We start from the raw sequence: 22,816 nt of genomic DNA, 5'->3' as shown, positions 1-22,816 counted from the left end.
GGGAGTTTACTTTTCTGTTTTTCTTTTATATTGCCTAAAAGCTGCAAAATGATTTTAAACTGTGTCTGGAGAGGAAAAGACAAAAAAAATCAGTTTGTTGTTTTAACAGTTTGCACTTCAGAGAAGTGAATCTTTTTATTGGCTTGAAAGCTTTTCTGAGTACAAGGTTGATCTACCCACTCACCTCCAGACGCAACAACGTGGAGAGTGGCTGTGACTCATCCGGCATCTCTCTCCGCACAGCCAGAGACGAATTGTATTTGAAGCTGGAGATGCTTTGAGCTTAAATGGCTGAATTCATCTGAACTGTGTGGCAACTAGTTTGTTTTCATTTTGAATGAAACATGTTTGGGTTACGATGAGGATGGTTTACACTCAGAATCTAGTTCTTTTTTATTTGTAGCTTCCTAAATTAGGGCTGATGTTTTGCTCCTGACTCTCAGGGTTTGTTTATCTGCAGGGTGTCCTGAAAAAAACTGTTTTATTCAAACGGAAGGAGATTAGTGTGGAACTCGTGGCAGGCTCGTGTGAGCCTCTATTTTAAGTTGCATGGGTGTAATAGAAATATTTTTACTCTTCTCTAATGTCCCATGTTTGTAATCCAGATGAAGGCAAGTTGTCGTAAAGTTAATTTAGGGCTGGCCAGTAAATCAATAACAATATATATTGCAATAGACACATGATCATCATAAATACATAATACGTTTGATACAATATTTAATAGTTTCTCTAAACTCCGAAACAATCCTGAACCACACAGCTTTCTGGGGGATGTAGGCAGATAAAAAGGCGTTGAGCCACTCAACCGCTCATGGTCTAGCTAACTCACTCACTCGTTCTTTGGTTACCTAGCAACAACCCGGAGAGTAACTTGTGCACCAGCAGTTTCAGGTTTTGCCAGGAGCCTCAGTGTCAGTTTTATTTATTTATTTATTTATTTATTTTTTATCTGATTGGTGCAAAACATGATGTTCACAGAAGCTCTCAATCCAATCTGACTGATGTTGAAACATCATCAAAAACAGTTGCAGCTGTAGTTGGAACTGAATGTGATTCCACAGATCACCAGCTTAGGAGAGTTTAACAATAATACTAAATAATGGTATTGTTAAAAACAAAACAGTTAATTTTATACATATAATTTTTAATGAGTAATAGCATTTACTAACTAATGATTAAAAATACCCAGCGATATTACAATAACTAAGGAAATAAATGTCACAGTGATAATTTTTCCTTTGAAACAGGCACAGGTTTATTGAAACAAGCTAGCCAACAGCCAGTTGTATTTGTGTAGGAGATAATATTTTGGTTTAAAAGACAACAATAAAATGCATAGATGTGGTGGACTCACCAACTGTCAACAAAACCTTTTTTGATTTGAAAAATGCCCTGCAAATAACTGTAAAATTCAGATTTTCTTGTTAAGTTCATTTAAATTTAATGTGACAGACTGCCACTGGCTTCTACATCTCCTCGCTGAAGTGTGAGACATTCTCTTCACACCGTAAGCCTCTTTTTAAGTGACGTTAGGCCTCGTCGCCGTCGCTCTCGCTCTCGCATACGTTCAGGAGTCTTTTCTTCCTGTCTCTGAGTCTCAAATTGATGTAATTCGCAGCAGCTTGTGGAGCATGGGTACAACTGCCAGCGCTGCCCCACAGCCTGTTTATGTAGAGTCGTCGACTGACAACGTCCAAGCCAACGGGATGGCCCATAGCAGCATGAGTCCATTCCACATGATCAACATCCACAACAGCAAAGCCAAGTCCATTATCACCAACAAGGTTGCACCGGTCGTCATCACGTAAGTCCCTCCTGCTGACCTGCGTTCTCACAGTTGGGTGTTAATCCTGTTTGATCATTGTGGTGACATCCCGCCCATCTCCAACCTCCAGGCGAAACGTTTGCCCCTGTTATCATCTCGTTTGTCTGCTTCGACCGAGCAAACAGTTGCTGATAATTAAACATGCCTGTTTTTTATTTTTTACACAGCTATAACTGCAGACAAGAGTTTCAAATTCATGACAACTTCCTTAAAGAAGGCTACAAGGTTGGTCGGATATCGGACTCCTTGCCTGAGCATTACTTGGTTAAGGTAAGGACTACTCAAGCTCCAAGCTTTTTTAAGTCATAACAAGGTGTCGCCTTATCCCCGAAAGCTGTGGAGGAATCTCACCTGTTTCTTTGTCTGCTGTTTTCACATCTTCATGTCCAAATTGCAGTGCAGTGTTGGAACATTGTCATTCGGGGTTTTTTTTTATGATCAGAGGCAGTCATTGAAACAGAACTGTTGGCACCCCTATAACAAGGCTTTGATGTACTCTGTGACCTCTGCTGCATTAACTTTTTTGTTAGGGTTTAACCAACAACTTCTGTTCATAAGTGGGAGAAAATCAGGGTATGTTTCCTCAAAAAAGTATAAAAAAAGCATGTTTTACTTTTTGTTTTGAAGATCAAATATTCAGCGGTGTTTCCCATTTTTTCCCCCTCCACGTAGAATCCCCATAAAGGAATTCGGATGTTGTTGAGAATGTTCTTTTGAAAAGCTTCTCACATCTCTGTGCATTCTCTGACCTCACTTTAAATATCTCTCTGATACTGAAAATAGCTGAGAGCTGATTGGGGGGAAAAAAACAGATTTTGATCAACTGGATTTTCCAATACATCAATTTTTTTCCTGGATATACATCTTTTACCTTAAAATTTTACTCTTCGCTTGGTAATTTTTTTTTTTAGATTTTTGATTGTCTTTGGGTTTGATTATAGTGATTATGGTATTGGTTGTGACTAAACCAACAATGCAGTGGTTTAGTTACTGCATTGTTGATTACCTTCACACTGTTTAAACAAGAAGAATTAGTTGTGGCAGTATCTCACATGGAGACCCACTTATATGCATGTATGGAGTGTTTAAGGGTACTCTTTGTTCAGGAGAGTGTACAGAACAGAGCAGAGATTTAAACTGTTGAGACAACAAACTAGCCAGACTGTGTGTCAACTGTGCTGTTTTTTGCTAACAGAATAGGGCAAGAACCTGTAAAATGAGGGAAAACATTTATCAGGGTCAAGCTCCCAGACCAATTCAGATTAATGTTGTTTCCAGGGTGAATACTTCATGGTGCAGGATGTATACAGCAAAGCAGATGTTCTAAACACAACAAGCAGTTATGGAGCCCCCAACTTCCGCCAGGTGAAGGGAGCCTACCCGCTGTATGGAATGGGTCAGCCAACCTTGAATGGCTTCAAACAGGTTCTCCAGAGACTTCAAGCCCAAGGACAGCAGGTGATCTCTCTCTCACTCTCTCTTTTTTTCGTTTGTTTATTTTTAAACTTGACTCTGGCTTGAACTGAGGACTCTTTGTCTTCCTTTGACACAAATGGTTAGCAAATGATCGGAAAGAACTTACCGTGTTGGAATGTGTGGAGTTCTTTCTCAGTGTTGTCAGTAAATATTTGACTCCTCGGAGAAAGCTATGGCTCAGCTGAAGAATTGAGCAAAAAATAAGCTCAATACTTAATGTTGAATTGAGCTTAATGTGTCCACTGAGACATTATGGTTATTATTACAGAAGGTTTATTTATACTTGTGCTAAATTGCATGCATGAATATGTAGTCCTGCTAGTTTCCCTAAGACACTTGGATGTTGTTTTTACATTTCTATTTCCAAGTAGGAGATTATCTTCTTCTGCATACGAGAGGAGCCAGTGGTGTTCCTTCATAAGGACAATGACTTTGTGCCGTACACCCCGCGTAGGAAAGAAAATCTGCATGAGAACCTTCAAGGACTGGAAGGAGAGGAAACAGTAGAAAGCCTCGAGCTGACTATCAGAAATGAGGTAGCAAACATATTCAGTTTCTATGTAGGAGAATAAAAACATTTGAGACATGACTGAGTGAAGGTTCTTACTTTACAGCTCCATGACTTTGCAAAGCTCAGCAAAAACATCTTATATGTCTACAACGACATTGAGTTCTTCAAAGATGAGCCGCAGAAGATGTTCATAACGTGTGAGGAGGACATCCACGTGACGGAGGAGGTCTATAAGAGGCCAATGTTCACCATGCAAGGCTACAGGTTGGTTGTCGGTTTTCACACATCATGGCTTCCTGCTTTTTGTTTCAGTTTTTCTTTCTTAGATGAAAAATTTTATCTAAAAAATGTAATTATAAAAACAAAGCTTTTTCTATTGAGCATATTGTATATCTACAGGTAACATCATCCACGTAACGGGAGACATTTCAACAAATAAGTTCAGATTAAAAATAAACTATAATTATTTCATTAAATTTACTAGACAGTTTGTCTACATTTTAATGTTTCCTTAATCTTTTTAGTCTTCTTCAGTTATTAAAAATGTGGTATTGCTGGAACAAACAGGCTGCTTTGCTATGGTGCTTGACAGAAAAATAATTTAGACTTTTAAGTATCTGAGTGGGTGTTCAGCTGTTAAAATGGCCAAGCTGTAAACAGGCCAGTACGAGTCAGTAGTTGATTGATTGGTGTTTGCCTACTGAAGATGGGGGCATCCTGTTTGTTGATTTATTGACATGATCTCCTCACTTCCGTTTAAGGGACAGAAAGTTGTTCAGAGACGCAAAATGCTTTGATGTACAGTACCTTGCTTCTCTTCATGCTTCTTGAACTTTTTCGTATTTCATCATGATCACAAACCTCAATGTGTTTTATAGTTTGTAGAACTACCTTCTTCTACAGACCTGTTTTGTGCATTTAGAGCTTGACATTTGTGTCCATTCTTCTTAAAATAACTTGAGTTCAATCAAATTTAGTGCAAGGCGATCTGCAAACGTTTTTAAATTCTTGACACAGATTCGTCATTGCCTTTGAGTGCATCACCCCCCAGCCCCATCACCTCTGACTAGCTTTTCTCTTCCTGCTAAAGAAGAGCATACATACAGCAGTGGTATGCTATATAAGGTTTCCACCACATCACTGTTTTGAAAGTAGGACAAAAAGTTCGCTTTTGGTCTTACCTGAGCAAAGCACCCTCATCACGCACATGTTGGTTGTTTACCCCCAAATTGTTTGTTACTAACTGCAAACATAACTTCTTTATCTTTTTTTTATGGTGACAATTTTTTCCATTGTGAAAAAAAATAGAAATGTACTGAGAAATCCATCCATTCAAAAACAACAAACTCACTTTTGAAATCTAATAGTAAAGTATTTTTGCCACTTTTAATAAATACAGTTTATGGAATGCGTGATTAATGGTTCCTAAATAAATATATATATATATATATATATATATATATATATATATATATATATATATATATATATATATATATATATATATATATATATATATATATATATATATTCTGTAAATTAAAATGTTAAAAGAAGGATTTATGTTGAACCTTGTATCCTTTTTCTAACGTACTTAACTTGGTATTGTTCTGTCATATAAAATCTCATTAGAATTTAAATTGACAAAATGTGGCTAAAGTTAAGGGGTGTGAATACTTTTGTAACACACTGAAGTTCCATTTATCCAGGGATTCTGATCCTATGTCTTCCATAACTCCTTGCTTACTGCCAACCTGCTTTTCACCCTCATAAGTTAAGTGAAAACTTGAGGAAGTTCATTTGCCTTCAAGTGTTTGCTTACATGCTACATAACAATGTTATTGACACAACAAAGGCTGCAGGTTTCCCTCTGGGTAACTGTCTGTTGCACTGCAGGTACTTCAGATTACCACTACCAATGGAGGGAGCGCCATTGGAAGAAGATTTTGATGCATTTGTTAAAATACTCAGGGTAAGCATATGTAAAAATCTCAGTCTGACAATTAAGTCTGCCCTTTTTTGGTTGTGCTCTTCTTGCTGAATCTCGTTCCCGTTGGAGTTATTAATGACTCGAATACTGCAGAGCGTCTGCACTCTGTCACAAAGGTGGTGAAAAGGTCATGCTGGCTTTTATTTAATCTCCGTTTAAATCTGTCTTGCATGTGCAATCAGTTACGTAATAAATATGATTAAAATTCGAAGAAAGAGAGTCTGCGGTCACTTTATGTCCGCTCTTCAGTCATCTGTGCGGCCTGCTTTCTGTCCTGCCCTTCAGGATGTTCTCTTCTTCTCATTCTGCCCTTTTTTGGAGTGACGTGCAGCTGCTGATTAAGTTCCATGTGGTTGGAAAGTGGCTTGTACTTCTTTTTTTAAACAGATTTTTAATGCAGTGCTCTTTCTTCTTAGTCAGCCTTTTTGTAAATTTCACTCACTTATTATTTCCAAGATGTTAACATAGTGACTCATGTAGAAGTAGTTTCAGATTGCTAAATCCTTCCCACTGATAGTGTTTGACTTAGTTCTTAAAACTGGGAAAACTACATGATTTTATGCAGAATGTTACTTTTCCATCACTATAGTTTTGATTTTATTCTGCGCAGTCCCACTTTTACTATTATTGACCTTTTGCTGTTTCTGAATCTCTCTTCTCTGATGTGTTCTGCTTTGCAGGAGAGTCCCAGCCTGTGTCTGGGCCGCAATGCGTCCAGACTGCCGCCTACCCTGGTCTTCAGCTGCCAGGTGGGCGTCGGCCGCACCAACCTAGCCATGATTCTGGGCACTTTAGTCATGAAAAGACTCAAAGGGGAGTCACAACCGCCACCACAGTAAGAGTTTAAACACTCACCCACGCCTACAAGTTGTTTAATAGTACAGTGCCAAAAGAGATTTTTTATTGAAGTATTTATGGAATAAAATGTTAAAAATTTGCTTTTTGTTGCAGACTTGTGGCGGCAGGTACTTCAAAGCCAAGACCACTATTCCAAGTTATCCAGAGTCTGATCAAAAAGTTGCCTAATGGACAGCAGCTTATGGAGGAGGTAATAATGTACACAAATTGGAAAAAGCATGCAGAATATGCACATCTGAAAGATCTGCATATCTGATATGTGTCCTACTTTGCACATCTAAAGACTGAATATTTTTGTTGTCCTTTTCTTTTTTTTTGGCAAAATTTGATAATGTCTGTAACGTAAATTGTTGAGGCTTGCAACTGATTATCAATTTGATTTTAATCTGGGCCATTGTAACAAATAATATTGCTTTGACCTACAGTAAGTCATTCCATTTTAGCAGGCTGTATGTTTAATGTTTTTGTCCTGGTTGAAGGTAAACGTCTGCTCCCTTCTCAAGTCTTTTTCAGTTTTATAGTCTTTATAGTTCTCACCAACCTTCCCACAGCATAATGCTGCCACCAGTGAGGTTTTATGATTGGGTGTTAGTTTTTCTCCAGCATAATGTCCAATCATTTGAGATGTAATAATGTGTGGAGTTGCAAAAAAATAAAAATATCAATGGAAGAAAAGATTTTCTACCACAAAACTGTGATTGCTCACAGAGATGGACTTGTGAAAATTGCCTGTTGGGGTAAATCTCGCTCTGTGCTACATTAGCAGTTGGTTTTCCATAGTGATAACAGTGGGCTTCATTTACCTCCATCCTTTTTTAAAGAAATAAATGTATAAAGGAAATGTGTTTTTAGCATGTGTATCTGACTGTTTCTGGAGTGATCAGTTGTGATTAGATCTCGGTTACCCACACAATGTGCAAATAAATGCAAATGCTTTGCTCTGTGTCAAGCGTTAGCTGCACAGTGAGCAGATTTCCCGAGATCTGTGCATGTTATATAACATCACACCTTATTTATTAACACCAAGTTGAGCACACTTTTGATTTGTCTTAGAAACCCGAGTTATTGTAGTGACATAACTTTTGTGGAGGACCCAGATCAGCAGATTTGAATTAAATGTTTAGTGCATAACATGACTAAACAACTGCCAGAGGACTGATGAAATCCAGAGCATTGGTGCAATATTCAGATATTATTGTCTGCACGGTGGCCCCTAAGGTTAACATGAGAGGTGCAAAGAGATTCCTCTGAATGATGAACATTGTTTTATTTCGATGCTGTTTTTTAAGAATTTTAGTTATTACCCAGAGATTAGAAGGAATTTGTGCTTCTTCTTTGGAAAATTGTTAACAAGTATCCCACAGCTGCTTTGATGTGGCCTGGGAGATCAAATCTGATTAATTTGTTCATACTGCCAACTCACCTAGGAAGCCCTGAAGGACATTTAAATAATTTTTGAGTTAGAAATAAACCTTCCAATATTACAATTTGGTTTTATAATTGTTTTTTAAACATGTTTTTGTGACATCTTTAATTGAAATTGCCTTAAAGAGGCCATAACAAGTATTTTTGTTTACTTTTCAGGTGGACCACGCTATTACCTTGTGCTCAGAGATGCACAACATTAAAGAAGCAATATATGAGAATGCAAGTAAATTGGAAGGGATTGGAGAAGATTACCAGACTCAAGTAAGTCATGACTTTTTTTTGCTGATAGCATTGATGTTAAGTTTCTCTTCAAAGTCCACCACCTTGTACCAGATATGATTCAACTAAACAGAAAATAAAACTTTTTTTTTTATCTTTTAGGGAAGCACTACCAAAGAGTACTTTCTCAACAGAACAAAGCAGAGCTTGGAGCGCTACTTCTACTTGATTGTATTTAATGCTTACCTTCATGAACAGGTAATGTTTGTTTTAACTTTATTAATACGATTTGCAGTTTTGCAATAAATCAGCTGTAACTCTGCTGCGTTTTCCAGTATCCCCTTGCCTTTGTGTCCAACTTCAGTCAGTGGATGTGCCGCCACGCCTGGTTGTACAGGTTGCTGGCCTGCATGGACGTGTCAGAGCTATCTGCTCCTGCCGAGCTGCTCACCAAAGGAGCCCGCGTCCTGGTGAGGAACCGAGCAGCTGGCAAAGCATGCACCAAATTGTTCTTACATTTTCTCGAGTTGTTGAAGTTCTTGGGATTTTGGCTAGAGATTCGACATTTTCGACATTGCAATAAATTGATACACTAAGCTAAAAATTAATTATTAAATTAGCTTTTGTAATTTAAAACCAGAAATAGTGGCTGTAAACTATACATGTTGTGTTGGATCAGATCATTCTTGTCTTTAGAATCAAATAACCTATTTTTGTCAATATATTTACATTTTTTCTCCATGAGTGTGAAGTTTTATTAGAACAGAAGAATAAATTAAAGATTGTTTACCAGGTTATTCTTCTGAACAATCCAGGGGTCATGCATTCTACTTGCTCCCTTTAGTTTTTTCTTTGTTCCAATGATGTCCTTATTTCATTTTGTCTTTCTTTTCCCCTTGTGTCCACACTTTCTTGTTTCCATTCATCCTCATTCTAATTTCTGTACTTCCATCCTTATTTTTTCCTTTCTTCCTTCTTTTACTGTGTTTTTGGTACTCCACTCACCTTGGAAATGGGATTCTGGAGTAGCTTGGGATGTTAACGTGGGAAAATGTTTAGGAATCCTGACAATTATTTTAGCTACATAAAATAAGTGCAACACCGGATAACAGCACTGCTGCAGCATCCATCCTCATGATGAAATTGTTAAGCTCCTAAACACGTCGAAATGTATTCAAATCTGAATAATCTTTTACCTTTTTTTTTTTTTTTAAATCAAGCATTTTCTCACTTTGAGATAAATTTCAATTCAGATGAGGTACTGGTGTGCCCCACACCACCCACTGCCTCCTAAGCTCTCATTTGTATCTTCACACGCACTCTGTGTTTGTTGGTGCTGTGATTAATGCGTGACTGCTTGTGTCTGAGCAGGTTGCTGATGACTACTTGGCCCCCGACGTGCTCAGCACAATCAAAGAGATGAAGGTGGCCAACTTCAGACGAGTACCCAAGATGCCTGTTTATGGAGTGGCTCAGCCGACGTCAGAGGTGAAGTGCAGCTGCTGATTCTGTCGTCAAATTAGAACCAGTGGTTTTAATCATCTGTCTGTGAGATGAAAGTCAAGCATCTTGAGATGAGTGAAAGATTCTGTTTCTGTCTAATCAATGATCTGCTGCTGCTTACATTTTGAGAGGATGCAAGGAAAAAATGATTAGACATGATCAGTTCATATATTCTGCAATAATCAACAGTGCAGACAGATTCACAGGAAAGACTCATGATTATTTCATCATAATTTGGACTCAAGCTGGATTTCTGTCTGTTTGCCTAAACCCTGACCGTTCTTTCTGCAGGCCATCGGAGCAGTTCTCGCCCACCTGACGGATAAGAAGAGGAAGCACAACCACGTTTTGTGGATCAACGTGCAGGAGGAATTGGTGCTCGAAGGAAATGGACAAATCATTGTTCCCAGGGAACCCTCTTGTCTGGACCAGCACATCCCCGTCCCAACGAGTGACTCGCAGTTGCTACAGGTAAAAGAGGAAAGAAAAAGAAAACAAATGCATATGAAAGAATTTACTTAAGTTTTTCAAATTACAATGAGTGCCTGTCCCCACTCGTCCTGCAGAAATTGGAAACCTCACTGAAGGAAGAGATTCTGCGAGCTCAGAAGTGGCTGGAGGTGACTCAGGAGCAGGAGAAACAGATGAAGATGTTTAAAACCTGCCTGACCATTCAGGAGATCTTCAACCAGCACAAACGCTCCCACCCAGGCCTCATGTATAAACGAATCCCTCTGCCAGCATGCAGCTCACCACGGGAAGAAGTAAGCATCCACCATCACTGACCTACCATTGGGAGTTTATTTTTTTGTTTTTCTTTTTTTTTTAACAATGCAGAGGAAAAAGCAAATGGAGTACTAAGTATGGCACGGACATCTTATTTAAAAATAAGTAGATTTGGGTGAAGGAAATCAGATTCAGGGCATCCATTCTTGATAGGATAAAAAATAAGTTTAAGGCTCCCTCTGGTGGTTAGAAATGTAGCTACATTTGAGTGACTAACTCTTCATATTAAGCAAATTTCTTCATGTTATTTCTCAACCTCTTAACTGTCAAGAGGACATCAGTGTCCTAATAAAACCATGGTCTGACATCATCTATAGGGGTGACAGTTAAAAGGTTTAAGTGAAGCCAAGATATCTTGTAGTAATTTCAGACATTTTTATTCCCAGGATTTTGATAAGCTCCATGAGGCCATGAGGAATGCGTTAGCTGATGATCCCCACTCAGCTTTTGTCTTTAATTGCGCCAACGGCAAAAGCAGGACTACAACCGCCATGGTTGTTGCTGTGCTCATTCTCTGGCATTTTAAGGTAAGCAGCAGAATTATTAAAGTTCTCTTTTTGGGCTTTAAAAACAGCATTATTCAGGACTTTTTTAAAACTGAAACTTGACCTGGCTTTGCAGGGTTTCCCAGAGTGCACAGAAGATGATTTTGTCAGTGTTCCTGATGCCAAGTACACAAAGGGAGAGTTTGAGGTGTGTATGCTCAATACAAATATATTTATTTCTACAAAAAATTAACAAGTGCACTTAAGACAAGTTTGCACATTTGACCATTTGTTTAAAGTCTTTATGCTCTTTATCCATGGTAAGATTCAGATCTTTGATGAATTAATTGTAATCATCTATTGTAAAAGTTTGTTACATATATCTAACATTTTTACAGTGCTGGTCACATTTATTATCATTCCTGGTAAAGATTGTTAAAATACTTTTAAATTATTCTCATCATTTTATTTATGTAATTAAAAACATTTTTCCAGTAACAAAATTTTACCCATTAGTTTACATGTATTTATAGAGTCTTGAAAAAATCCAGGTTGAACTAATTTTACTACTAATGACTTTTGCAAACAACATTTGTAGTGGGGTAGGAATAATGAAGCATATTTTGGGGAATTCATGAAACTGCAATATTATTAATTGTTATATTTTCCAGTTAAACAAAATATTTGTCACTATTCCATCACCACTCTGAGTTTTTGTATCTTGGTTAGTAAACTCTGTCTGGTGTAGGCATGAAGAGCAGTGGAAGCCATTCTCTAAAGGTGTTGTTTTGTTGACATTTTATTGAGCGCAACACACAACTTAATCCATTTCAAGACAAATAATTTAAAAACACTAGTTGTGCGGTTTTTCCACTGGGTTTACAGTCAGTGCTTCAAATTGAAAGCAGCGATGGAGTCTTGTTAGAAGCTCCTCTGGTCTGGTAATTAGAGGCAGTGTTTTATATTTTTGTTATTTTTTTTCCCCTCTTGGTTCAGCATCGCAACAATGAGTCAGTGGTTGGAACCTGCTGGTTGGGTCCTCAGCACAGGAGGCCACACTCTGCAGCCACACAATACCACATGTCAATCACAGCAGTGTGTCCATTGGATTTTCTCAGAGGCATAGAACGGTCACCACGGAAACCTTGTCAGTCTCCAATTCAGCCTCCTACAAAAATAGGATGTCGTAATCCCATTTGAATTAACTGCTAAAAAAAATGCTGTGATGGCTGCTAAGTCTGACACATTATTCAGTGGAAGAAAAGAAGCAGTTTTAAGTAACCTCTACCTACACCTAGTTTTGCCTTCTAGATTTCTGTCATGGATGTTTTGTTGCATATAAAATGCGCTTCATGCTAGAGCCTTTTAACCTTAGCAGGCAATTTCTTTTAACTTTGACTTGATGCTGCTTGCTTCACATTCAGTTCCACTCTACAAAGATTCTTTTATTGATAATTTGGTAAACATGGTGGACAAATTGAGCCATTTAAAAGCATAGGGTATCATCCAGAATTATTAGAAACCTAAAATTTAAGGTTCAGATAACCTCAAGCTGGACTCTTTGTGAGTATTATGGAATTTGTAGGTGATGTATATATGAGGAAACGTGCCAACTGTAAATGAAGATATATTGATATGGTTATTGTTTGCCACCTACAAAAAGTGTAGCTGCTTTTTAAAACTTTCAAACTATAGTACATACCCATGTTAAAAGTAATGCTGCCCATTATTTCACAAACATATTATAATTACAAAGTCAGTATTCAGATCTAGAGCCTGCTTGACAGAGTCTACCTGTAGTGGATATCCACATCCAACACAGATTATAGTGCCTGAAGGTTACAGAGCATCAGCAGCACAGTTGAAAATAATAAAGTCAATGGACAATTTCAATTGTCCTGCATAGTTAGCAAAGGGTATGCTTAACTTTGGTCTGTTTTCTTATGCTCTGTTGGCTTATTTTCACTAATAGTCTTTAGTTTGGGTAAAGTGACTGAAAATTAAAAGTTCTTAAACAATTAATCATGTATTCATTGTCCTTGCTTACCCAGAGTAATTGAATAAACCTGTGTGCATTGATAAATTCTGAAGTAGTCTCCAATACTACTGAAATCTCTGAAATCTCCCATATCACTTAGATTTGCCTTGTTGCTTAAATGTGCTGTATAAATAAAATTACCTTATTTACCTACTTTACCATATCAGTTGTCATTTAGGTAAATATTCTGATTAGCTGCTAATCCAAGTTCAGGACTTACAGCGGGAGATATAGCTGCCAAGAAAACATGAATTTTAAGACAAAGATTTTTAAATGTACAGTGAAGTTTAATCAAACTAGGATAAATTTTGAGATGATTTTTGAGTCAAAGACACTATAAAGAAAATGTTTTGCCTGCAACGTTGCTCTTCTTCTTTGACTTTTCAATTTCTGCCACCAAGCGAGAATAAAAAAAAAAAAATTTAGTGACCACTTTCTGTAACACTGTTTTCATGGTTTAACGTCATGTGCATGTGTTGCTGGACACACTCCCTTTCTCTGCAGGGTCAACACTATAAATGAACACAATGACACACATTTGCACCAGTGCGCTAATCAGGACAGACAAGCTGTGTTTTTTACAATTGACCTAAGTTTCAAACCCAAGCCAAGAGAAATGTAAATGTTTTGTAATCATGCTTTTGAAATATTTATGCAACATTGGATGAATCAAATCAAATAAATGGGTTTGTATCCAATATGTGTGTTTTCTGTAAAGAGTAAAAAAAAAACACACACTCACACACACTCTCCTAATTTTCTTCCTCTTCACAGCTTTGCATTACTTTTTGTTGGGCCAAAGAAAATATATTAAAGTTTGTGGAGGGGTTATGGAAAAATGTTAAAAAGGTTTATGAATATCAATCATGAAGTTTATTTGTATAGCACATTTCAGAAAGTGCTTTACATCGTTAAAACATAAATATACAAACACATTATATAGTCAACAATATAAATCCCTTTAAAAGGTACTGCATAAAGTGCATGTGCATTGTTTCTGCCGATCTGCAGGCTGTTATGCGAGTGGTTCGTCTTCTCCCCGACGGCCACAAGAGGAAGAAAGAGGTAGACCTGGCACTGGATTCTATCAGTGAGACCATGACCCCCATGCACTATCATCTGAGAGAGATGATCATCTCCACTTACAGACAGGTACATCCCAAAACATCCATTTTTACTTGAAATGTTACTAAAGTAGAAAAGAAATGGACTTGGAAGTTAGTCGTGGGTTTCAACAAAGGTTTAAACTGAGGATTAGGGTTTTTGCAGAGTTATCTCAGAAGATAAGGTCATACATGAAAACACATACATTGTATTTTAATGTAGATTCCTTTTGCTCTTAGTGACAAGCAACAGTTTAGATGATTTATGTGCAGTTGCATAAGAAGACCTGTAGATGGCCTCAGGGCTACAAATGTATGCATCCGCTGCTTTTTGTGGAAAATAATAGTGACCCAATGTATCTCATCTCTGAAGGTAAATGGAATTCCATTGGATTAATGGAAAACAGTGGAAGGGGGGTTGTGTAGGAAAAGATGAGGATTTTGGAGGTTAATCTGTTGGAAGTATTTTATTTTCAAGCTGGTCATAGTTTAAACATTGTTACAGACCACATCATATTGACATCATATCAGTGTTAGCTGCTTCCTTTGCTATAAACCCTGAATGTGTTTTAATACAACAAAGACTTGCAAGAACAGCCAAGAGAGAGAATAATTTAAAGATTTTAATCATGAAAACATTCCTGGAAGCTGTTTCAAGGAGCTTTCATCTTGTGTTTTAATTATAAGAGTACAAAGAGAGTGAAAGCAGTTGAGGTTTCGTTTTCACTCAGGATTTTTTTTTTTTTTGTACCTTCACGTCTACAGCTCTGTTTAAGCCATTTGTAATGCAGACTAATCATGGTGCCTCTGTGCACCGTCAGCTGCCCTCGGCACACGGGAGGCGCCCGGTCCTGTCTCCACCATATCAATGGGCCTCATTGTCCCATGAACTCTGTCGTTTTCTCTGCCTGTCACTTTCAGATACCAGGCTCCAGGAAAAAAGGGCGCCCTGTAAACTCTCGTTACAATTATTGGGACACTAATTGCTTGCTTAATTTTTTTAGCTTACATGTTTTTATTATATAATGAAAAGTTGAGCTTAAAATGGCTTTTTTGTAGATACAATGATTAGTTTTATACTTTAATGTCATTAAAAATTCTCCAAATGAAAGGTGTTAAAACTCATATTTTTATGCCTTTTGAGTATTTCAAGCTGTTTTGGTTAAATAGTAAACATCTCATGACTCATGAGCCAAGACTTGATTCCAACAAGATGTAAATATCCCATTGCATTTTTTTTCTAGATGTCCTACAATGAAATGTCAGTAATTTTATTGATAGGCTATGTCTGTGAGAGAGCACTCGATAAAAAGACGATTTTACGGGTTCTTTTAAACAAAAACTAAGTGATAAAGAAGTTTAAAAGATTAGAGGTAAGGTTGGGAAGCAGAACTAGCATTGTTAAAATGGCAGAAAACTGCCAATTTTTCCCAATTCCATAACAGAAAGAAAGTGAAAGCCCAAAACGATAAAACAGAAAAGCTATCCTGTACAGGATAACAATTTTTTTCTGTATGTTTTGTCCATATGATTCACTGCAATACATGCTAAACTGTCATTTTAGCACAAAAACAATGTGAAGGCAATTGATAGATTGAATGTGTTGAGTGGGACATGTATGTATCGTTAACCTGTTGATGTGCCTTTTTAAGGCTGCCTGTAGAAACTCCAGTTGGGAGAAAATGTTTTGTCGGTTTTCAGACAAGCACGGTTGCTTCTGGAACACCTTCCAGTTTCAAGATTATTTTTAATTGTCACAGTACTGGTATACATTTAAATATTTTCAGTGCCCAAGGTAATACTGAGTAAATGTATAGTGGACCCTCGCCTATTCATAGTTCAGTATCTGTATTTGTATTTCTCCAGTCTGAACTATCAGCCTAGGCGATAAACAGTGCCAGATGTTGATAGAACTGGCAGGCAACAGCAAACCAAAAAGGGGAGAGAAATGAGGGGAAAAAAGTCTTATCCCCACCATAAACCCTCCCCCATCTAAAACTACCATCTTCTCCCAGTTTGACATTGGCTTAAGAGCCTTAAAATCCCGGCTGCCAACCAGACATGAGACCACAACTCAGATACAAAATCTAATAGCTAAGTTAATGCAATAAAGAAACAGTTCACAGTTTCTGCACAGATGCAGTTATTTTTTTTAATTAATTTTTTATTGTTGTTAGGCTTTTTAAAGCTTCGTTGATGTATGGTTATAGGTTCGGCATTGAATCTTAATTTAAGAATGACTAGAATAATTTCCTCACCAACGCTCAGCTATCTTTTCTATTTGTTCGAGTCTGCCACTCCTCTCCAATCTTCTTGTTATATCATCAGCCATCATCTTGTGTTTCTTTTTGCAATACAACATTTCAACAAACAGATATATTTCTACTACTTTTCCAGAACATCATGTTGCTCAGTGTGCCCAGTGTTACCTTTCATTTCAATAAGCTGCGGTCTCTGTAGCCTTGACTGATTTATTTCCGAGCAGCATACACTCTCTGACCCGAGAATGTGATCGCTGAAGATCGTTGGCTTCTGCCCAGACCATCAAGAAGCTATTGAAAGCAAAAGTGAGCTGCGCTTCAGAATTGGCCAGCCTCATCAACCTGAACACCAATCCTTTGCTGCTGGGTGAGAGCAGCTCCTAAAATCTTTTTTTTGTTTGTTTTATTTGTTGCCTTTTGTCAAAAATGTGATTCTTTTCCACACAAGTGGTGAAAAACATACAGAATGAGAATAGAGTGAGTGGTACTAACCTTCCTTCTCTTCTCTGTGTGTGTGTCCAAAGATAGGTGCTCATGGTTTGGATGGAGCAATGGAAAAATATTATAAGATATGGAAGAATGATGTGTGCAGATTTTGTTGCATAAAGTTGATGAAAATATTTAGACTAGAAAGACAGAGGAGCAACTAGGACCTCCAAGTTCACCGATGATCAGGATTAGAAAGCAAAAACAATTAAATAGATGCACTATAACTATATATTAGAACCCTAGTCATTGTTCAACCTTTATGCTTTAGAATGCATCCTGATTCCTTGTCTTTTCCTCGATGCAACTTGTAACATTTTTGGCACAAAGGTGTTGATGCAAACATATTTTCAAATCAAGCAAAATGCAAACATGTAAAAGCAAGATAATTCTGTTATTTTCCACACACAACAACTTCCAAATGAAAGATCTTAAGGTATTTTTTTTTCTAAACTTGATGATTTATTTCTATCTCTGGATGTATGTATTATCTTGTTTATTGTTTTTGCAAACAACAGTCCAAATCACTTTGAATAATCTACAAGTAATTTGTCCTCTTGGGAGTGTTCTGAGAAAGTGCTCACCTTGTTTTGCATAATGACCTTATTGGATTTCTCATTTCATACATTTGTTGGTAGAATTTTTGTTTCCCTCAGTTTTTTGTCTTTAGACAGTAAATCTGAGAAAATTAGACATTTAATTAATTTCATTTTTAAGTATTTTGTTGTCTACGGCTATCCCATGTAAACTGCTGAAATTCAGTTTTTGCAGATTTTACCTGTTATTTTAACAGGTAAAATAATTAAGATGAATTTCATATCAAAAATGGGAAAGGCATTTTAGCTGCCTTGAAGTTATTTTCAACTCCTAAAAAAGAACTTTGTGGCTTCAACCCAATATTATTCCTTGCTGCACAAGTTTAGAGCATCAGGTTTTTAAAGTTATTGCTGTACTCTTTTGATTAGTTTTTCCTGTTCTTTTTTTTAGAACTATATATTTGCTCATTGAGTCCTAGACCTCTCTTTCCAAAGACATGAAAGAGAATGCCACCCAGACTAGCTTTGGTCCTGTTATCTGTCAAATCCTATTGAGTCCTACATCCTTTCACTGAGAAAGTGTCACCTTTGTCTGCTCCAGCTAATCTGCTACCTTAGAATACATTGAATCAGTACGATTTTAGAACAAAATTGACTTAATGCCAACCATAAAGGATATACAAAATATATGACCATCAGGAGTTACTCTAGGAATTGCATTTACATGGTGTCAAAGCTGAGAAACTGTGTTCTATATACAAGGTCAGTTGTGCAGCAGATGATGATGTCGTTAGTGATGCCCTCACTGCTTTCTGATAGCCAGCGTAGTCAGACTTATGCTAACAAATAAATTTTTCCCTTCACACTTTTAGTATTTAGAATTACTTTATTATTTGAAGTTATTCTTGTAGAAAAACTGGGTTGGAGAAGCAGTGTAGAATATTTATGCTGTATGTGTAAATAATATCATTATGAGGAGAAAGACCTAGTTACAGTATTAACAGAAAATCCTCAGTAAGAAAACTATATGTGCGTAGAGTATATATGGTCACATGTGCACACTGTTGAGAATAAATAATTCTGTTTTCTTCCTATCTCTTTTACCTAGTTGTGCACACCAAGCTCTCATGTTCGAGGAGAAATGTCATCACTCTTCTTTGTGAACCAGATTGTGATGTAAAAAAAATACCAACTTATGTCTGAAGGTTCTTAAGAAGTTAATTTTACCCATGAGAGTACTCATTTCACTGTGTTCACGCACAACAGTGATCCTAACAGCAACTCTTAAAACACCAATAGGCAACAAGAGAACTCTGCTTGATAATGACAGACAAATACAAAAACATAATTGCTTAACAGAAAACCAGCTTTACCCTAGTCTAATAAAAAATACCAATGGGTCAAATTGTTTTACCTAACCATACAGTTGCTAAGAAACAGGAAAAAAAGGTTTGTTACGAAGGCGAGTCGCGGTTCAGATTGATATATTAACTATCTAATTGGCTGTAGTTCCCTTTCATGCTATTTTTCTGTCTGCGTAGGGTTTGCATTCCTCAAATAATTTGTTTTGTGATAGTTTACTGAATGATTGATTAGAAAATGGAGTCTCCAGGAGTTATTTTGCCAGCCATATGTTTGTACAAAATGTACCATAATTTGAGGCTGATGTGGGCAGATATTCCAGTCTGTGTGTAGGCAAAGTTGATTTGCCCCGTCTGCTTCTGTGGCATTTGTAATCAGACATGCCATGTATTCACGTTTGTTTTCTGCTTTCAATTGGTCTTTTGAACTCAAAGTGTATCAAGTTTTTGTTGGGTTATTTCTTTCTCATTTGCCAAACCTTTGGTCATTTTAATGATTGACTTTTGTCCTATTGTTAATAGTTTACTTAAATATTACAGGAATATTGGATCTGTTTCCTGGCACAGATAATGAAACTTATGTGAGAGGGCTTCAGTGTTGTGCCTAGATGAACTGCCTGTATTGAGCAATTTATGTACAATGTTTGGATTTAGATGGCTTGCCTCTAAAATCTACCTCAGCTTTAACGTCATGATTTAATCAGCACAGTGTGGCTGGAAAAAGACAGAGGCCTGGAATCTGCAGAAACCATTAGCAGAAAGGCATCTTCGCCTCTTTCTTTTACCGGCTGCTTCATGGCTTCTCTGGGCCTTTAAAAAGGAGTTTTGGGCACCATCTTGATCCATAAAGATCAAGATCAGTTTTTGAAATTAAGGCCAGATGATGAATAACTTAGCTTTTCATCAAACCCCGAGGGTGAAATTTGGTGGTTTGTGTTCTGTCAAAATTAAAGTAAATAAAAAAACAAATTAATTAATGTGCAAAAATCTATTCTCAGAAAATATATGTATACAAATATAATATAAACTAAGATCAGATGTTGATCTTAACATCTGAGAACTAAATGAAAGTTTGAATGTTGCAAAAGAAAGGCTATAATATAAAATTATTTTCAGTGACTTTTTGCTGTGTAAAGTAATACTTGCTGGATTAAAAAAATATCATAGGGACAAAATGACCAAAATTCTGCTGCTCCTTGTATTAAAGACTGGGAATACACTACAACACAAAATTATGCTGCTCAGATAATGACTAAGTAATAAGATAATACAGAAAATTTTTATTTTTTCCACTACTGTTTGTTGTTCACAGTGTTGTAAAAAAATACATTATTTCTACTACCTGACCTAAATAAACGGATGTATTAAAAATGACAAATTTTGTGTTTTGAATAACAAAATATTTTAATACTTTAAATTGAAACTGAGATGTTCTAATCTACAGTTTCCTAAAAGCCATGTAGTTATACTTTAAAACTGTGTTCTGAAACTAAATGCCAAACATAAAGGGATGGATGAATGGATGCAGTTTACAATAAAGAATTGAAATGAACATAGTTTTCCATATCTATTTGCTCATTCTTATTCAGGCATGGAAAATACTCACATTACATAATTTTTCACACTTCTATATGGATTCTGTATTCTTGTAAATAAAAATAAAAATCTAAATAAAGCAATAAACTATTGACAGTTTTTGCATTAGATTCACTTAATGAAATTACATGAAAAGCATAGTGAGATGTCTGTACGTTTTCTTGAGAAGCAATGTATAGCTGCCTGTCCTCCCTCAGCAAGCTTTAGTTTGGTTTAGGATTTGAGTAGTAGCTGTTCTTGTTGAATCCGATGAATAGGTGTTTGTGCAAAGCTGTGTGGGAAGGGCCAATATAGGTTGGCCTTTTTACCTCTGCAAGCCCATCAGCTGGTAATTGACACCATATGTCAGACAAACAGGGAACTCCATAATACGCACCTCTTATTTTAGCGCTCAGCCTCTTGTGTAGTCAAGTAGGAATGACACATTCAAGTTGGAAATATCAGCAGAATCATTTTAGATGAGAAAACAAAAACTAAAAGAAATTGCATCAAAATTAAATGAAATAAGTACAACTTACCATTAAACTTGTCATCTTACTGTAGTATTTACAGAACGCTGAGAGAAAAATCTGTAGGTTTTGTAGAAGTTCACTTTGCAGAATCAGAGCTTTCTTAGTTTATAAATTGCTGCATTTTATTTACACAGATAAGTGAAACCTTCACATTCCCTGGGATGTTATGTAGAGGATACTCTGGGAAATGTGTGGTTTCAGGCTCTTTTCTCAGAGCATAAATGTCAAACTCATTTACACTATGCACTGAACTCTGTTGTCACAGATTTTGTTCATTGCTATTATGAGCAGGTTTTTTCTGGATCCAACAGCATGATAAAATTGTGGATTAAACGTGAAAATATAAAGATGTCTGTCGATGTCCAAATGTGGTTGAACTGTGGTTTGGGTTGATCAAATGGACTAGCATGACTTTCAAAATGTTTTTGCTTTGTCACTGAAAGAAATTACAAGTTTTAACCAATTTTTCTGAAATGGTCAACCATGGATTTGGAAAAAAAAAACAAAAAAAACCCCAGCATGTCCATCGATACAAAGTGCTTGGAGTTTATGGAGACTATTTCTACTTTTTAAGGTAGGGTTAAATGTCAGATTGCAAGGCCACATCCTCTGCACCACCATATTTTCAATCAGATTCAGATCTGAGCTCTGCATGGGCCATTCCAACACTTTCTCTAGTAAAGTCATTCTTTTATTAACATTGATGTAGTTTTTGGTTGTAGTTATACTGAAAGAAGTTCTCCAGTTTTCTTTCAGAAGCCTCAAGGTTTTATGTCAACATTCACTGGTATTTGGAGGAAGTTATTTCAATCAGCTTCCAGAAAAGTAACTCTTCTCTGCATACTCGACACCCTCTGTGGAAATTTCTGTATCGTCTTACAAAGTCAAATCACTTTTTGTTGCATCATGCAGTTAATGTACCGACTTTTCACAACAACTCCACTTAACCCTCTCATTTTACCACTTTCCCATTGTAATTGATTGTATGTCTGCTTTGACAGCAAGCATTCCTGAATTTTCTAAAATAGAACGTGATTGGTCTGGCTTCTCTCTCAGCTAGGGTTGGGGAGATCTCAGGATGTTCATTATCACACCTCAGAGGCTGCTCCTTTTGTTCCTTAAGGCCAGATGAGATGAGAGGACACTGACCTTTTATACCCTTTCCTGTGGTTTAGCACATGAGGAGAAATTTGTTTCTTTTTTTTTTTTTTTTTTTTTTTACCGATAAAGATTTACAGGAGTGATAATAACTAACTCCCTCTCCTCTTGGTTTTCAAATGTATCATAATGTTCTGTATATAAAGTGAGTTTATGTACATTGCACCTAGTGTAAGACTGCCCCAGTACTTCAGAAATGTACAGCATCTTTCCTGACATACTTTTCTAAAGGAATTTCTAAAAATGCTCAGGAGAGTACTCACCCTCACATGTGGCTCTCTCTTCTTGTAGGCGGACAGATGGTCGCTTTCAGATTTAGAGTTCAACAGATTGTTGGAGGTGTGAATTATGTAATCTCTTCAAGCTAATCACTTTCATTTGTTTTGTATGGTGTTAGTGGAAAAATAAATGCACTGCCTAACTGCTTTGCTTTTTTTTAAAGGGCTAAACATTAAAAATGTCAAAAAACAGTAGGGGTGCAAGGTGCACATGGTAATCAGGTTCACCAGTGCTCACTATTTTCTTTTTAGTTGTAACTTTGAGAAATGTGGAATAACTACCTAAGTGTAACATCTCTTTTCCTCTTTTTCTTTAATCAAAGATCAATAACTTTAGCACACATTGTTTGCCTGGGAGAAGTTTCTACTCCACTCTAACACATGCTGTGGAATCTGGGAATGGGAA

At 36.8% G+C, this 22,816-nt stretch overlaps 1 protein-coding gene across 11 annotated transcripts in view; it reads left to right on the top strand.

Annotated features, from left to right (window-relative positions):
• The window catches only part of pald1a (phosphatase domain containing paladin 1a), a 41,760-nt gene that overhangs the window by 9,759 nt on the left and 9,185 nt on the right, over positions 1 to 22,816 (top strand). For 5 of the 11 annotated variants that reach the window (XM_044102439.1, XM_044102441.1, XM_044102438.1 and 2 more), the window contains 17 exons: positions 1,619 to 1,804; positions 1,993 to 2,095; positions 3,104 to 3,283; positions 3,673 to 3,837; positions 3,916 to 4,076; positions 5,709 to 5,784; positions 6,483 to 6,637; positions 6,754 to 6,850; positions 8,245 to 8,349; positions 8,470 to 8,565; positions 8,643 to 8,777; positions 9,679 to 9,795; positions 10,102 to 10,281; positions 10,377 to 10,574; positions 10,983 to 11,123; positions 11,218 to 11,289; positions 14,131 to 14,271. In XM_044102439.1, coding sequence (XP_043958374.1) covers positions 1,632 to 1,804; positions 1,993 to 2,095; positions 3,104 to 3,283; positions 3,673 to 3,837; positions 3,916 to 4,076; positions 5,709 to 5,784; positions 6,483 to 6,637; positions 6,754 to 6,850; positions 8,245 to 8,349; positions 8,470 to 8,565; positions 8,643 to 8,777; positions 9,679 to 9,795; positions 10,102 to 10,281; positions 10,377 to 10,574; positions 10,983 to 11,123; positions 11,218 to 11,289; positions 14,131 to 14,271 — 2,295 coding nt within the window. In that variant the 5' untranslated portion in view covers positions 1,619 to 1,631. Of the gene's footprint in view, positions 1 to 1,396; positions 1,508 to 1,618; positions 1,805 to 1,992; positions 2,096 to 3,103; positions 3,284 to 3,672; positions 3,838 to 3,915; positions 4,077 to 5,708; positions 5,785 to 6,482; positions 6,638 to 6,753; positions 6,851 to 8,244; positions 8,350 to 8,469; positions 8,566 to 8,642; positions 8,778 to 9,678; positions 9,796 to 10,101; positions 10,282 to 10,376; positions 10,575 to 10,982; positions 11,124 to 11,217; positions 11,290 to 14,130; positions 14,272 to 22,816 lie in introns of those variants that run through there. The other 6 variants (XM_044102443.1, XM_044102442.1, XM_044102444.1 and 3 more) reach the window with 3 other exon arrangements.

The sequence above is a fragment of the Gambusia affinis genome, linkage group LG20, assembly GCF_019740435.1.
Source record: "Gambusia affinis linkage group LG20, SWU_Gaff_1.0, whole genome shotgun sequence".
Taxonomy (NCBI): Eukaryota; Metazoa; Chordata; class Actinopteri; order Cyprinodontiformes; family Poeciliidae; genus Gambusia; species Gambusia affinis.
Note: the sequence above shows the minus strand (reverse complement) of the source record. Positions and strands in the feature narration are given on the sequence as shown.